At 40.1% G+C, this 18,204-nt stretch overlaps 1 protein-coding gene across 2 annotated transcripts in view; it reads right to left on the bottom strand.

Moving 5' to 3' along the window:
* The window catches only part of LOC139366530 (nuclear receptor subfamily 3, group C, member 1 (glucocorticoid receptor)), a 63,293-nt gene extending 49,778 nt beyond the window's left edge, over positions 1 to 13,515 (bottom strand). The window contains exons 1-3 of one of the 2 annotated variants that reach the window (XM_071104135.1): positions 13,208 to 13,515; positions 11,907 to 12,187; positions 8,492 to 9,457 (exon numbers count right to left, since the gene is read on the bottom strand). In XM_071104135.1, the coding sequence (XP_070960236.1) occupies positions 8,492 to 9,330 (839 nt within the window). In that variant the 5' untranslated portion in view covers positions 9,331 to 9,457; positions 11,907 to 12,187; positions 13,208 to 13,515. The remainder of the gene's footprint in view (positions 1 to 8,491; positions 9,458 to 11,906; positions 12,188 to 13,207) is intronic. The other variant, XM_071104136.1, reaches the window with a different exon arrangement.
* Positions 13,516 to 18,204: the final 4,689 nt, after the last annotated feature.

The following is an 18,204-nucleotide window of genomic DNA, read 5'->3' as shown; positions in this document are numbered from 1 at the left end:
CACTAGTATAGCTGTAGACCTAACTAGTCTACACTAGTATAGCTGTAGACCTAACTAGTCTATACTAGTATAGCTGTAGACCTAACTAGTCTATACTAGTATAGCTGTAGACCTAACTAGTCTATACTAGTATAGCTGTATATACTAACTAGTCTATACTAGTATAGCTGTATATACTAACAAGTCTACACTAGTATAGCTGTAGACCTAACTAGTCTATACTAGTATAGCTGTAGACCTAACTAGTCTATACTAGTATAGCTGTAGACCTAACTAGTCTATACTAGTATAGCTGTAGACCTAACTAGTCTATACTAGTATAGCTGTATATACTAACTAGTCTATACTAGTATAGCTGTAGACCTAACTAGTCTATACTAGTATAGCTGTAGACCTAACTAGTCTACACTAGTATAGCTGTAGACCTAACTAGTCTACACTAGTATAGCTGTAGACCTAACTAGTCTACACTAGCATAGCTGTATATACTAACTAGTCTACACTAGTATAGCTGTAGACCTAACTAGTCTACACTAGCATAGCTGTAGACGTAACTAGTCTATACTAGTATAGCTGTAGACCTAACTAGTCTACACTAGTATAGCTGTATATACTAACTAGTCTACACAAGTATAGCTGTAGACCAAACTAGTCTATACTAGTATAGCTGTAGATCTAACTAGTCTACACTAGCATAGCTGTAGACCTAACTAGTCTATACTAGTATAGCTGTAGACCTAACTAGTCTATACTAGTATAGCTGTAGACCTAACTAGTCTATACTAGTATAGCTGTAGACCTAACTAGTCTACACTAGTATAGCTGTAGACCTAACTAGTCTACACTAGTATAGCTGTAGACCTAACTAGTCTATACTAGTATAGCTGTAGACCTAACTAGTCTACACTAGTATAGCTGTAGACCTAACTAGTCTATACTAGTATAGCTGTAGACCTAACTAGTCTATACTAGTATAGCTGTAGACCTAACTAGTCTATACTAGTATAGCTGTAGACCTAACTAGTCTATACTAGTATAGCTGTAGACCTAACTAGTCTATACTAGTATAGCTGTAGACCTAACTAGTCTATACTAGTATAGCTGTAGACCTAACTAGTCTATACTAGTATAGCTGTATATACTAACAAGTCTATACTAGTATAGCTGTAGACCTAACTAGGCTATACTAGTATAGCTGTAGACCTAACTAGTCTATACTAGTATAGCTGTAGACCTAACTAGTCTATACTAGTATAGCTGTAGACCTAACTAGTCTATACTAGTATAGCTGTAGACCTAACTAGTCTATACTAGTATAGCTGTAGACCTAACTAGTCTATACTAGTATAGCTGTAGACCTAACTAGTCTATACTAGTATAGCTGTAGACCTAACTAGTCTATACTAGTATAGCTGTAGACCTAACTAGTCTACACTAGTATAGCTGTAGACCTAACTAGTCTATACTAGTATGGCTGTATATACTAACTAGTCTACACTAGTATAGCTGTAGACCTAACTAGTCTATACAGGTATAGCTGTAGACCTAACTAGTTTACACTAGTATAGCTGTAGACCTAACTAGTCTATACTAGTATAGCTGTAGACCTAACTAGTCTATACTAGTATAGCTGTAGACCTAACTAGTCTACACTAGTATAGCTGTAGACCTAACTAGTCTACACTAGTATAGCTGTAGACCTAACTAGTCTACACTAGTATAGCTGTAGACCTAACTAGTCTATACTAGTATAGCTGTAGACCTAACTAGTCTATACTAGTATAGCTGTAGACCTAACTAGTCTATACTAGTATAGCTGTAGACCTAACTAGTCTATACTAGTATAGCTGTATATACTAACTAGTCTATACTAGTATAGCTGTAGACCTAACTAGTTTACACTAGTATAGCTCTAGACCTAACTAGTCTATACTAGTATAGCTGTAGACCTAACTAGTCTATACTAGTATAGCTGTAGACCTAACTAGTTTACACTAGTATAGCTCTAGACCTAACTAGTCTATACTAGTATAGCTGTAGACCTAACTAGTCTATACTAGTATAGCTGTAGACCTAACTAGTCTATACTAGTATAGCTGTATATACTAACTAGTCTATACTAGTATAGCTGTAGACCTAACTAGTTTACACTAGTATAGCTGTAGACCTAACTAGTTTACACTAGTATAGCTGTAGACCTAACTAGTCTATACTAGTATAGCTGTAGACCTAACTAGTCTATACTAGTATAGCTGTAGACCTAACTAGTCTATACTAGTATAGCTGTAGACCTAACTAGTCTATACTAGTATAGCTGTATATACTAACTAGTCTATACTAGTATAGCTGTAGACCTAACTAGTTTACACTAGTATAGCTGTAGACCTAACTAGTCTATACTAGTATAGCTGTAGACCTAACTAGTCTATACTAGTATAGCTGTAGACCTAACTAGTCTATACTAGTATAGCTGTAGACCTAACTAGTCTATACTAGTATAGCTGTAGACCTAACTAGTCTATACTAGTATAGCTGTAGACCTAACTAGTTTACACTAGTATAGCTGTATATACTAACTAGTCTACACTAGCATAGCTGTAGACCTAACTAGTTTACACTAGTATAGCTGTATATACTAACTAGTCTACACTAGCATAGCTGTAGACCTAACTAGTTTACACTAGTATAGCTGTATATACTAACTAGTCTACACTAGCATAGCTGTAGACCTAACTAGTCTATACTAGTATAGCTGTAGACCTAACTAGTCTATACTAGTATAGCTGTAGACCTAACTAGTCTATACTAGTATAGCTGTATATACTAACTAGTCTATACTAGTATAGCTGTAGACCTAACTAGTTTACACTAGTATAGCTGTATATACTAACTAGTCTACACTAGCATAGCTGTAGACCTAACTAGTCTATACTAGTATAGCTGTAGACCTAACTAGTCTATACTAGTATAGCTGTATATACTAACTAGTCTATACTAGTATAGCTGTATATACTAACTAGTCTACACTAGTATAGCTGTAGACCTAACTAGTCTATACTAGTATAGCTGTATATAGGTCTATACTAGTATAGCTGTAGACCTAACTAGTCTATACTAGTATAGCTGTATATACTAACTAGTCTATACTAGTATAGCTGTATATACTAACTAGTCTACACTAGTATAGCTGTAGACCTAACTAGTATATACTAGTATAGCTGTATATACTAACTAGTCTACACTAGTATAGCTGTAGACCTAACTAGTCTATACTAGTATAGCTGTATATACTAACTAGTCTACACTAGCATAGCTGTAGACCTAACTAGTCTACACTAGTATAGCTGTAGACCTAACTAGTTTACACTAGTATAGCTGTATATACTAACTAGTCTACACTAGCATAGCTGTATATACTAACTAGTCTACACTAGTATAGCTGTAGACCTAACTGTACACAATAACTAGTCTATACTAGTGTAGCTGTAGACATAACTGTACACAATAACTAGTCTATACTAGTGTAGCTGTAGACCTAACTGTACACAATAACTAGTCTATAGTAGTATAGCTGTATATACTAATTGTTTACACTAGTATAGCTGTAGGCCTAACTGTACACAATAACTAGTCTATAGAGGTGTAGCTGTACAGTTGAAGTCGGAAGTTTACATACACTTTGGTTGGAGTCATTAAAATTTGTTTTTCAACCACGCCAAGTAATTTTTCCAACAATTGTTTACAGACAGATTATTTTACTTATAATTCAGTTTCACAATTCCAGTGGGTCAGAAGTTTACCTACACTAAGTTGACTGTGCCTTTAAACAGCTTGGAAATTTATGAAAATGATGTCATGGCTTTAGAAGCTTCTGATAGGCTAATTGACATAATTTGAGTGAATTGGAGGTGTACCTGTGGATGTATTTCAAGGCCTACCTTCGAACTCAGTGCCTCTCTGCATGACATCATGGGAAAAGAAAATAAATCAGCCTGGTTCATCCTTGGGAGCAATTTCCAAACGCCTGAAGGTACCACGTTCATCTGTACAAACATTAGTACGCAAGTATAAACACCATAGGACCACACAGACGTCATACCGCTCAGGAAGGAGACGCATTCTGTCTCATAGAGATGAACGTACTAGAGGTAGACAGATTAATCGGAATGGCCGATTTAATTAGGACAGATTGATAATATCATATTCATGTGGGTCCACTTCCGGCAGAGATAAATTTACTTCGTCAGGTGTTGTGAGGTCAGCTGTAGTAAAGACGGTCTGGAACGCACCCTTTATGTAAGTTTGGCCTCAGGGTTTGGTCTGTTCCTCTGTCGGTCATGAGGCTGATGATCTGCACACCTGTAGTAAAGACGGTCTGGAACGCACCCTTTATGTAAGTTTGGCCTCAGGGTTTGGTGTTGTTCCTAGGTGTCTGTCGTTAGCCATTACAAGCTGGCACTAATACTTACACACGCTTAGACACGCTTAGACATGCTTGTCTCTCAGCTCTGTTTTTGATTCTTTACCTGCCAGTGAAATGATTTCATGCCTCACCCTTATAACCCACGACTCAGCTGTCTGAAAGGGCTCCTTATACAGTGCACTACTTTGGACCCTTTCCAAAAGCTATTTCTACATCAGCGGCAATGGGTCACATTAGCTTTCAGCAATGAGCATTTTCAAAATGCAGACTTTTTTTAAACGCCATTTCACCTGCGTTTTATATTGAAAGTCAACTGTTGTTTTTTTATTCAGTAGAGTGATCCTTCACGTGCAACTATAGTTTTTCTTCACGCAACATAAATGAATGCAGCACTTTCGGCAGAAAATAGCTTCGTGTTTCATTAGATGGCAGCAGAAGTTCAAGGCTATTTGGCTAACAGAACAGACAAGCATAAGTCAATTAGCTTACAATGAATTATTTTATTCATTGTTTTATTTTTTATTTATACGGATTTGACCAAATTAATCACCTAAGGCTCTTATTACTGTGTGCTATTATGGTATAATTAAGTCTATGAACTGATATTTGATAGAGCAGTCTGACTGAGCGGTGGTAGGCAGCAGCAGTCTCGTAAGCATTCATTCAAACAGCACTGTCATTCGTTTGCCAGCAGCTCTTCGCAATGCTTCGCATTGCGTTGTTTATGACTTCAAGCCTATCAACTCCCGAGAATAGGGTGGTGTAACCGATGTGAAATGGCTAACTAGTTAGCAGGGTGCGCGCTAATAGAGTTGGCAATACTAAAGTGCCTATAAGAACATCCAATAGTCAAAGGTATATGAAATGCAAATGGTATAGAGAAAAATAGTCCTATAATTCCTATAATAACCTCAACCTAAAACTTCTTAACTGGGAATATTGAAGACTCATGTTAAAAGGAACCACCAGCTTTCATATGTTCTCATGTTCTGAGCAAGGAACTTAAACGTTAGCTTTCTTACATGGCACATATTGAACTTTTACTTTCTTCTCCAACACTTTGTTTTTGCATTATTTAAACCAAATTGAACATGTTTAATTATTTATTTGAGGCTAAATTTAATTGATTGATGTATTTATATTAAGTTAAAATAAAAGTGTTCACTCAGTATTGTTGTAATTGTCATTATCGGCTTTCTTTGGTCCTCCAATAATCGGTATCGGTGTTGAAAAATCATAAATCGGTCGACCTCTAGAACGTACTTTGGTGCGAAAAGTGCAAATCAATCACAGAACAACGGCAAAGGAACTTGTGAAGATGCTGAAGGAAACAGGTACAAAAGTATCTATATCCAGAGCAAAACGAGTCCTATATCGACATAACCTGAAAGGCCACTCAGCAAGGAAGAAGCCACTGCTCCAAAACCTCCATAAAAAAGCCAGACTACGGTTTGCAACTGCACATGGGGACAAATATCATACTTTTTGGAGAAATGTCCTCTGGTCTGATGAAACAAAAATAGAACTGTTTGGCCAGAATTACCATCGTTATGTTTGGAAGAAAAAGGGAGATGCTTGCAAGCCGAAGAACTCCATCCCAACCGTGAAGCAAGGGGGTGGCAGCATCATGTTGTGGGAGTGCTTTGCGGCGCACGTGTATTCGGCGCACGTGACAAATAAACGTTGATTTGATATACTAGTATAGCTCTCTATACTAACTAGTCTATACTAGTATAGCTCTCTATACTAACTAGTCTATTCTAGTATAGCTCTCTATACTAACTAGTCTATTCTAGTATAGCTCTATATACTAACTAGTCTATACAAGTATAGCTCTCTATACTAACTAGTCTATTCTAGTATAGCTCTCTATATTAACTAGTCTATTCTAGTATAGCTCTCTATATTAACTAGTCTATTCTAGTATAGCTCTCTATATTAACTAGTCTATTCTAGTATAGCTCTCTATACTAACTAGTCAATTCTATTATAGCTCTATACACTAACTAGTCTATACTAGTATAGCTCTATACGCTAACTAGTCTACACTAGTATAGCTCTATACGCTAACTAGTCTATACTAGTATAGCTCTCTATACTAACTAGTCTATTCTATTATAGCTCTATACACTAACTAGTCTATACTAGTATAGCTCTATACGCTAACTAGTCTACACTAGTATAGCTCTATACGCTAACTAGTCTACACTAGTATAGCTCTATACGCTAACTAGTCTACACTAGTATAGCTCTATACGCTAACTAGTCTATACTAGTATAGCTCTCTATACTAACTAGTCTATTCTATTATAGCTCTATACACTAACTAGTCTATACTAGTATAGCTCTATACGCTAACTAGTCTACACTAGTATAGCTCTATACGCTAACTAGTCTACACTAGTATAGCTCTATACGCTAACTAGTCTACACTAGTATAGCTCTATACGCTAACTAGTCTACACTAGTATAGCTCTATACACTAACTAGTATATTCTAGTATAGCTCTATATACTAACTAGTCTATACTAGTATAGCTCCATACACTAACTAGTCTATACTAGTATATCTCTATACACTAACTAGTCTACACTAGTATAGCTCTATACACTAACTAGTCTATACTAGTATAGCTCTCTATACTAACTAGTCTATCTCTCTATACTAACTAGTCTATACTAATATAGCTCTCTATACTAACGAGTCTATACTAGTATAGCTCTATACACTAACTAGTCTATACTAGTATAGCTCTATATACTAACTAGTCTATACTAGTATAGCTCTCTACACTAACTAGTCTATACTAGTATAGCTCTCTATACTAACTAGTCTATCTCTCTATACTAACTAGTCTATACTAGTATAGCTCTCTATACTAACTAGTCTATACTAGTATAGCTCTATACACTAACTAGTCTATACTAGTATAGCTCTATACACTAACTAGTCTATACTAGTATAGCTCTATACTCTAACTAGTCTATACTAGTATAGCTCTATACTAACTAGTCTATACTAGTATAGCTCTATACTAACTAGTCTATACTAGTATAGCTCTATACTAACTAGTCTATACTAGTATAGCTCTATACTAACTAGTCTATCTCTCTATACTAACTAGTCTATACTAGTATAGCTCCATACACTAACTAGTCTATACTAGTATAGCTCTATACACTAACTAGTCTATACTAGTATAGCTCTATACACTAACTAGTCTATACTAGTATAGCTCTATACTAACAAGTCTATACTAGTATAGCTCTATACTAACTAGTCTATACTAGTATAGCTGTAGCTGTAATTTAAAAAACAGAGAGTTGGCAGACAAAGCACTGTGTTGTAGAACAGGTCCGTAGATGTTCTGACAATGACATGTCTCTGAGGTTAAAGTGGAATTCCCCGAGCCAGGCCTACATAGAACAGATTGTTGCCTCTATTCCCCAGAGCTCTGTAGGGCAGTGGTCTACTGTTCCGGAACTATAGGTGTGTCCCAAATAGCTCTCTATTGCCTATATAGTGCATTACTTTACTTTGGACCAGAACATAAAAACTCTGGAATAGGGTGCCATTTGGGACCGCACAACCTGTGAGGTGTGGTAATTGTTTAGCAAACATTTCTAAAAACGCCTGAAGTAAGACACCATTATGGTATCAGAGAACACATGACCCACTTCCTACTATCCTAGTTGGTGAAAGGGGCTACACTATTAGTCTGTGATATTTCACTCCCCTGCACAGTTGACACAAAGTGATTTAAGGCATGTCGATACAAGCAAGAGGAGAAAAATAAATCATGTTCAAAAAAATGTAAAAAAGTTTAAACACTAGGATAATCTCTAACCCTTTTCAATTCAGTTTCAAACTAACCAACTGACTGGACCAAGTTGTCTTTACATGTTTACAAACCAAGAGCCCTGCTGTCAGTCCTATTCCACAGTTCTCTACATAGCAATGTGACACCAGCCTCACCCTCTCACTGCAGCAGACTGGCCATACCACCACCACCTGACCAACTACAGGACTGTTCTCTATTAGCCACATTCCTTCAGTTCTCCTCCTTACCTGGCATAGCTGCTGGAGAAAGCGGAGGTAGGGCTGGAGAGGCCTTGCATTCCAGAAGCTCCATCCCCATAGCTAATGTTGTTCCAGGCCTCTCCTACTGTCACCAGCGGAGGATACAGGCTGAACACCGAGGGCTTCTGGTCCTTCTGCGGAGAAGCTCCACTGGTAGTGGAAGCCAAGGGGGTGTTAATGCTGCTGTTGCCTCCAAAGTGGTAGCTCTGTACTCCAGAGGTGCTCACCCCACAGATGGAGATGGGGCTGAGGCTGGACAGCTCTGAGGGGGAGGAGGAAGTGGAGCCGCCGGTACTACCACTCATCTGGCAGGAGGAGCTAAGCATGGCCGACGTCTTCTCCTGTTTGATCACCCCTGGAGTACACAGCTGGATGAAGCCAGATTCCTTCTCCATCTTCACCATGGGGAAAGTGGCGGTGGTTGTCATAGAGGTGCTGGAGTTGGACTCATCCTGACATGCTAGTAGACTGCTACCATTCAATGTGGTGGTGTTGGAACCGCTAAAACTACCACTATTGGTCATAGTAGCAGCTGGCTTGGAGGTGGAGTTGGAGACCCCACGATCCTGGCTCTCATCCCCCAGGAGAGTGTCATCAGCCAGGGAGGAGAGGAAGGCGTCGTCCCCTACGTAAAAGTCTGAGGGGGAGCCTGTCAACTCAAAGTCCTGGAGGAGATCCAGAGTGTTGTCGCTGAACAGTTTCTGGTCTTTTCCAACGTACCCTTCCTGGTCCATATCCATAGGGTTCTGGACCCGGGAGAAGGCTGTCTCTGTCCTCATGGACATGGGGAACAGGTTGGGGTCTGAGTCCCCGATTAGGGAGTCCATGCTGTGTGTGGAGCGGTGGAAGTCAGCTGTTTTCCAGGCAGGAGTAGGTCTCCCCGAGGATGAAGAGTCAGATTCTCAGGAACATGTAGGTATGCTGGGTCTGGGCTCTCTGGTCCTTTGTACAAACCTAAGATTAGATAAGAAGAAATACTGTTTTAGTATCAGATGGGAAATCATTGTAAAGGGGGGAAAAAAGGAAAGAAGATCTGTAAATTCAGGAAGTAACCTGACATCTCAATAGTTAATAATAATAATAATAATAGTTCTCTATGAGAAAAAAATCCTGCATTACTGAACTGGAATGGCATTGACCCTTTCCTAAATTGAATTTGTCTCATGGTTTGTACACAACAGTGAAATGCTGTTTTCTACGAAGTGAAACACTTACTTACGGATCCTTTTCCAACAATGCAGAGTTAAAGAGAAGATTAAAAAAAAGATATTGAAAATGATGAAACGAGGAATAAATACACAGTGAATAACGAATAAAAATAATGAGTAGAAAATAACATGGCTATAGACAGAGAGTAGTAAATAACATGGCTATATACAGGAAGTAGAACATAACATGGCTATATATAGGGAGTAAAAAATAACATGGCTATATATAGGAAGTAGAACATAACATGGCTACATACAGGAAGTAGAACATAACATGGCTATAGACAGACAGTAGAAAATAACATGGCTATAGACAGACAGTAGAAAATAACATGGCTACATACAGGAAGTAGAACATAACATGGCTACATACAGGAAGTAGAACATAACATGGCTACATACAGGAAGTAGAACATAACATGGCTATAGACAGACAGTAGAAAATAACATGGCTATATACAGACAGTAGAAAATAACATGGCTATATACAGACAGTAGAAAATAACATGGCTACATACAGGAAGTAGAAAATAACATGGCTACATACAGGAAGTAGAAAATAACATGGCTATATACAGGAAGTAGAAAAGAGTCCAGCGTAGGTAACCCACCTTTACCATCCATTCTTTTGGCCAACGTGCAATCACCGGAGAATAAACTGGATGAGCTCCGTTCGAGACTATCCTACCAACGGGACATTAAAAACTGTAATATATTGTTTCACTGAGTCGTGGCTGAACAAAGACACGGATAATATACAGTTGGCTGGGTTTTCCATATATCGGCAGGACAGAACAGCTACGTCTGGTAAGACGAGCAGTGGGGTCTGTGACCATTTGTCAATAACAGGTGGTGCACAATGTCTAATATTAAAGAAGTCTCGAGGTAGTCCTCGTCTGAGGTAGAGTATCTCATGATAAACTGTAGACCACACAATCTATCAAGAGTTTATCTATATTTTTCATAGCCGTCTATTTACCACCACAAACCGATTCTGGCACTAAGACCGCACTCAACAAGCTGTACAAGGCCATGAGCAAACAAGAACATGCTCATCCATAAAGCAGCGCTCCTAGTGGCCGGGGACTTTAATGCAGGCAAACTAAAATCTGTTTTACCGCATTTCTACCAGCATGTCACATGTGCAACCAGAGGAAAACCTACTCCAGATCACCTTTACTCCACACACAGAGACACATACAAAGCTCTCCCTCACCCACCATTTGGTAAATCTGACCAAAATTGTATCCTCCTGATTCCTGCTAAAATCAAAAAACGGAAGCAGGAAGTACCAGTGACTCGATCAATACGGAAGTGGTAAGATGACGTGGATGCTACACTACAGGACTGTTTTGCTATAGCACAGACTGGAATATGTTCCGGGATTCACCAAGTGGCATCGAGGAGTATACCACCTCAGTCACCGGCTTCATCAATAAGTGCATCGATGACATCATCCCCACAGTGCCCGTACGTGCATATCCCAACCAGAAGCCATAGATAAAAGACAACAAAAAAGACAGCACCGAGCTAAAGGCTAGAGCTGCCGCTTTCAAGGAGCGGGATAACTAATCGGGACGCTTATAAGAAATTCTGCTACACCCTCAGACGAACCATCAAACAGGCAAAGCGTCAATACAGGATTAAGATTAAATCCTACTACACCGGCTCTGATGCTCGTCGGATGTGGCAGGGCTTGAAAACTATTACGGACTACAAAGGGAAACCCAGACGTGAGGTGCCCAGTGACCGTAGCCTACCAGACGAGCTACATGCCTTTTATGCTCGCTTCGAGGCAAGCAACACTGAAGCATGCATGAGAGCACCAGCTCTTATTTGATTTGAGTCCAGAGTGTGTGTGTGGGGGGGTAGAGTCCAGAGTGTGTGGGTAGAGACCAGAGAGTGTGGGTAGAGACCAGAGTGTGTGAGTAGAGTCCAGCGTGTGTGGGTAGAGACCAGAGTGTGTGGGTAGAGACCAGAGTGTGTGGGTAGAGACCAGAGTGTGTGGGTAGAGACCAGAGTGTGTGGGTAGAGACCAGAGGGTGTGGGTAGAGACCAGAGGGTGTGGGTAGAGACCAGAGGGTGTGGGTAGAGTCCAGAGTGTGTGGGTAGAGTCCAGCATGTGTGGGTAGAGACCAGAGTGTGTGGGTAGAGACCAGAGTGTGTGGGTAGAGACCAGAGTGTGTGGGCAGTACCTTTGTGGCGGGAGGCTCTGGGTATTCCAGGTAGAGGCCCACGGAGCGGTGGCGGAGGCTGAGGTAAGGTCTGTTACTGGTTCCGCTGGGCACGTCACCTGGTTGCATCAGTTGGCTGGATCGAAGGAACAAGGCGCAATGGTGGTTTCCAAGGCAACGGACATGTTGGGAGCGTAGTTGAGAAGGGTTCCCTCTGAGGGGTTTTCTATCACACGACGCCTAACTCTGCTGTTGTTTTTGTTACTCCTGCTCTTCACTCCTCCTTGACCCATCTTACAATCCTGGGTAGAGAGGGGGAAGGGAGTAGATAATGTCATTAGCATGGATTCTAGGGTGTATTCATTATGTCTCGAAATGGAAACCGTTTACCATTTTAAGTATCTAATGGAAGCTAACAGAACAAAGCGGGGAGGGACCTACCTGAATTTGTCCAAAATAGTTCATTACAAAACATTTTGCAACAGAATCGGCATAATGAATATACCCCTGGTGAGGCACTAGATTGGTGTCTGCCACATGTAGGCTAATATAAACCTGCATGGACATGTACCAAATAGCCTGCCTGAGTGTATAGACACAAACATACTACACACGTGGCAAGTTAGACCTAGTAGCTGTATCTAAAACATTTTCCCAACTATTATGTTCTCAATGAATAAATAGCTACTTTTAAATGGGGTTGCTGAGTGGCGCAGTGGTCTAAGGCATTGTATCTCAGTGCAATCCCTGGTTCGAATCAGTTGGGTGGCGCACAACTGGCCCAGCGTCGTCCGGGTCTGGCCCGGGGTAAACAGTCATTGTAAATAAGAATCTGTTCTTAACTGACTCTCCTAGTTAAATAAAGGTTCAATAAATAAATAAATACTGAATTCTCCAAAGGTGCCTGCTGCTGGGGCGCGCATTTTGTTATTAGATATTAGCTAGTTTACTACCTAGTTAACGTTAAGTGGCTAACTATTCCCTTCCTTGACTTAATTATTTGAAAACCACAACAAAAAGTTATAATTGAATGCCATATTTATTGAAATAAGTGTTTATGCAACCTAACTAATTAACCCGCGTGTTCTTCTATTTTGTAACAGCGAGCCAGCCAGCCAGCCAAGTAACTTCGCTCCCGTTAAATTAGTTAGCAAACGTTCGCGCCTGTAAATGCGCCTCCCCCCAAACATCTCGTTGAGTGACATGTTGAGCTGGCTAGTAGCTAACAATTCATATCTAGTTATTAATTCCAAATGAATGTATGGCACATTGTATTACTTTAAAAAATCTATTTAATCTCTAAATCTAAAGCGTTTGCCTACCCCTCAGGCGTTTGGTAGCTGGATGTGACTCCATGCATCGTCTGACATTGTTGTTCTTGTTTTGGTGTTATTTTGCTCGCAAATGGGCCAGAAACACGAAAACATCTGATTGCGTTCTCCTTGCGAATCGTAGCAGGACACGAATAAGCAAGTCATTAATCGGATCATCCAATCCAATGTGTTAGGTATAAAAGTGCACCCGAAAATCACGGAATTAGCTGTGTCGTTCACAGCCAAAAATGAAAGTAAGCGCTAACCTCTAGGAAAAAACACACAAAATGGAGATCTCACTGTTTACAACACGCAGTGCAACCTGTTGGCGAAGACGAGGTACTGCAACTTGTGTATCACTTACAGTAGCTATGCACAGCCAGAGGTCATCATTGGCCAACGGTAGCCTTCTTCTTCTATGGTATATTGCCGATCACACAATTGGATGTGCATCCCGCCGCCAACTTGTGCGGGATGGAAACAGGATTATCAAAAAACGACCAATAAATAAATAAACAAAACAAATTTTTCTGTAATTTTTATTTTATTTTTTAAAACAGAGATCTGATCCCTAGAACAGGTTCAAGAGGAGCCTGGGAGGGCGGGTTTCCCGGCGCCAGTACCCCTTGCAAGTATTCAGATGTGAAGTCATTGGCTGCATTTCAAAGTCAAAGTAGACAGCCCTCGGCCCTAAACCCTCAGCCTTATGCCCTTGGGGGAATCATCCCCACGGCCATATCTCATATCTGTAGTTGGTCCAAATGATTAAGATCCCCACCATATCTGGCATTACTCATCTCATATGTATGTATATACTGTTTTCTATACTATTCTACAGTATCTCATTCACTTAATAATGTTAACATATCTGTCATTACTCATCTCATATGTATATACTGTTTTCTATACTATTCTACAGTATCTCATTCACTTAATAATGTTAACATATCTGGCATTACTCATCTCATACAGTGGGGCAAAAAAGTATTTAGTCAGCCACCAATTGTGCAAGTTCTCCCACTTAAAAAGATGAGAGAGGCCTGTAATTTTCATCATAGGTACACTTCAACTATGACAGACAAAAAGAGAAAAAAAAATACAGAAAATCACATTGTAGGATTTTTTATGAATTTATTTGTAAATTATGGTGGAAAATAAGTATTTGGTCAATAACAAAAGTTTATCTCAATACTTTGTTATATACACTTTGTTGGCAATGACAGAGGTCAAACGTTTTCTGTAAGTCTTCACAAAGTTTTCACACACTGTTGCTGGTATTTTGGCCCATTCCTCCATGCAGATCTCCTCTAGAGCAATGATGTTTTGGGGCTGTTGCTGGGCAACACTCCCTCCAAAGATTTCTATGGGGTTGAGATCTGGAGACTGGTTAGGCCACTCCAGGACCTTGAAATGCTTCTTACGAAGGCACTCCTTCGTTGCCCGGGCGGTGTGTATGGGATCATTGTCATGCTGAAAGACCCAGCCACGTTTCATCTTCAATGCCCTTGCTGATGGAAGGAGGTTTTCACTCAAAATCTCACGATACATGGCCCTATTCATTCTTTCCTTTACACGGATCAGTCGTCCTGGTCCCTTTGCAGAAAAACATCCCCAAAGCATGATGTTTTCACCCCCATGCTTCCCAGTAGGTATGGTGTTCTTTGGATGCAACTCAGCATTCTTTGTACTCCAAACACAACGAGTTGAGTTTTTACCAAAAAGTTATATTTTGGTTTCATCTGACCATATGACATTATCCTAATCTTCATCTGGATCATCCAAATGCTCTCTAGCAAACTTCAGACGGGCCTGGACATGTACTGGCTTAAGCAGGGGGACACATCTGGCACTGCAGGATTTGAGTCCCTGGTGGCGTAGTGTGTTACTGATGGTAGGCTTTGCTACTTTGGTCCCAGCTCTCTGCAGGTCATTCACTAGGTCCCCCCGTGTGGTTCTGGGATTTTTGCTCACCGTTCTTGTGATAATTTTGACCCCACGGGGTGAGATCTTGCACAGATCGAGGGAGATTATCAGTGGTCTTGTATGTCTTCCATTTCCTAATAATTGCTCCCACAGTTGATTTCTTCAAACCAAGCTGCTTACCTATTGCAGATTCAGTCTTCCCAGCCTGGAGCAAGTCTACAATTGTGTTTCTGGTGTCCTTTGACAGCTCTTTGGTCTTGGCCATAGTGGAGTTTGGAGTGTGCCTGTTTGAGGTTGTGGACGGGTGTCTTTTATACTTATAACAAGTTCAAACAGGTGCCATTAATACAGGTAACGAGTGGAGGACAGAGGAGCCTCTTAAAGAAGAAGTTACAGGTCTGTGAGAGCCAGAAATCTTGCTTGTTTGTAGGTGACCAAATACTTATTTTCCACCATAATTTGCAAATAAATTCATAAAAAATCCTACAATGTGATTTTCTGGATTTTATTTTCTCATTTTGTCTGTCATAGTTGAAGTGTACCTATGATGAAAATTACAGGCCTCTCTCATCTTTTTAAGTGGGAGAACTTGCACAATTGGTGGCTGACTAAATACTTTTTTGCCCCACTGTATGTATATACTGTTTTCTATACTATATCTTAGTCCGTTCTGCTCTGACATCATTCGTCCATATGTGTATAGTCTTAATTACTACTTAGATTTGTGTGTATTGGGTATATGTTATGTAATTTGTTAGATATTACTGCACTGTCGGAGCTAGAAGCACAAGCATTTCACTACACCCACAATAACATCTGCTAATGTGTATGTGATCAATACATTTTGATTCGTCCTTCTACACAGCGTTCTTCAGTATTCTCTATCCGTTTGCACACACTTGAAACATGGCCAAATCCTTTAAAATTCTTACACTGCAGTGGTTTGGGGATGAAAGCTCTTGTAGTAAATCTTACATAATCAAGCCTCACATGCGTAGGTATTTGCTCTTTATCAAAAAAACAACTGTGCCGACAGACTTTCTTCTTTCTCTCCATTCACCCAGCGGGTCAGACGCCGGGCTCCAACCACACCAGGAATTCTCTTCAGGTATTCAACTTTTAACATCTGTCGTCACGCCTGAGAACTCCTTTGACGGGTGTTCTACTCCAAAGTTCAAAACACTAAACTTCTGTAGTCCGGCTTCTTTTGAGGCCCACTGCAATTTTCCTCTGTTCTTCAGAAATACAATGAATCAAATTTAAGACCACTCAAATCAAATATATTTATAAAGCCCTTTTTACATCAGCCAATGTCACAAAGTGCTGTACAGAAACCTAGTCTAAAACCACAAACAGTAAGCAATGCAGATGTAGAAGCACGGTGACTAGGAAAAACTCCCTAGAAAGGCAGGAACCTAGGAAGAAATCTATAGAGGAACCATGCTCGGAGGGGTGGCCAGTCCTCTTCTGGCTGTGCTGGGTAGAGATTATAAGAGGACATTGTTCTCCAAGCTGTTCAAATGTTCATAGATTACCAACAAGGTCAAATAATAATCACAGTGGTTGTAGAGGGTGAAACAGGTCAGTACATCAGGAGTAAATGTCAGTTGGCTTTTCATAGCCGAGCATTCAGAGGTCGAGCCAGCAGGTGCGGTAGAGCGGGAGAGAGTCGAAAACAGCAGGTCCGGAACAAGGTAGCAAGTCTGGTGAACAAGTCAGGATTCCATAGCCGCAGGCAGAACAGTTGAAACTGGAGCAGCAGCATGACCAGGTGGACTGGGGACAGCCAGGAGACGATGCATTGTCCTAGGGCTCAGGTCCTCCAGGCAGGTAGGGAGACGGAGAGAGAGAGAATAAGAGGGAGCATACTTAAATTCACACAGGACACCACCCAGCTAGCACAGTGGATCTGGGCCGATTCCGGCTGAGAGTTGGGGCACTCGGCGTAGAGTCAGACATGGCAGAATACATGTTTCCAGTATTACATTATGGCTAGGATGTGGGGATTGAGCTCGGGCCGATTCCGGTGAGAGTTATCTGGCCTCTATTACCTGGGGCTCGGGCCGATTGGGGCTACTCTCTGGCAGATGATTACACAGGTTGCTTTAGATAATTAACATTTCATTATTTATTTTTCCATATTTTCTTCTCATTGTTTCTGTGATCAAAAAAATACAATTAACATTTAATTACATTCTTTAAGAGTCCTGTTTTTGATACTTTGTTCAATTGAAGGCAATTGATAAGCATAAAAAAAGTTTGTGAATGGAGCCTCCCGAGTGGCGCAAATAAATAAATGAGGCCTTAATCTATGCATTTCACATGACTGGGAATACAGTAAATATACTGAACAAAAATATAAACGCAACATCCCAGCAATTTCAAAGATTTTACTGAGTTACAGTTCTACAATGTAGAAAATAGTAAAAATCAAGAAAAACCCTTGAATGAGTAAGTGTTCTACAACTTTTGACCGGTAGTGGAGGTAAGTATCAACAATAAAAGTATGAATCATTTAAAATTCCTTATATTAAGCAAACCAGATGGCACAATTTGTTTTTTTTTTTTTTTTTTTACAGATAGCCAGGGTCACACTCCAACACTTGTGTTTAGTGAGTCCACCAGATCAGAGGCAGTAGGGGTGACCAGGGATGTTCTCTTGATAAGTGTGCGAATTAGATCATTTTCTGTCCTGCTAAGCATTCAACATGTAATGAGTACTTTTGGGTGTCAGGTAAAATGTATGGACGGAAAAGTTACTATTTTTATTTTGGAATGTAGTGAAGTAAAAGTAAAAATTGTCAAAAAATATAGAAAGTAAAGATACTCCAATAAATACACTTGAGTGTCTCCCTTGATCCTAGGTGCTGGCAGAGTTGTACAGACTCAGGACAACTGAGCTTTGGAGGAATTCGCAGATTCAAAGAGGAATCCATAATTTGCTTTCTAATGATCATGATCTTTTTGTCAAAGAAGTTAATGAATTCATCACTGCTGAAGTGAAAGCCATCCTCTCGTGGGGAATGCTGCTTTTTAGTTGGTTTTGCGACAGTATCAGAAATACATTTAGGATTGTTCTTACT

The sequence above is a fragment of the Oncorhynchus clarkii genome, chromosome 14 (genome assembly GCF_045791955.1).
Source record: "Oncorhynchus clarkii lewisi isolate Uvic-CL-2024 chromosome 14, UVic_Ocla_1.0, whole genome shotgun sequence".
Taxonomy (NCBI): Eukaryota; Metazoa; Chordata; class Actinopteri; order Salmoniformes; family Salmonidae; genus Oncorhynchus; species Oncorhynchus clarkii.
This window is presented reverse-complemented; position numbering and strand designations above follow the sequence as displayed.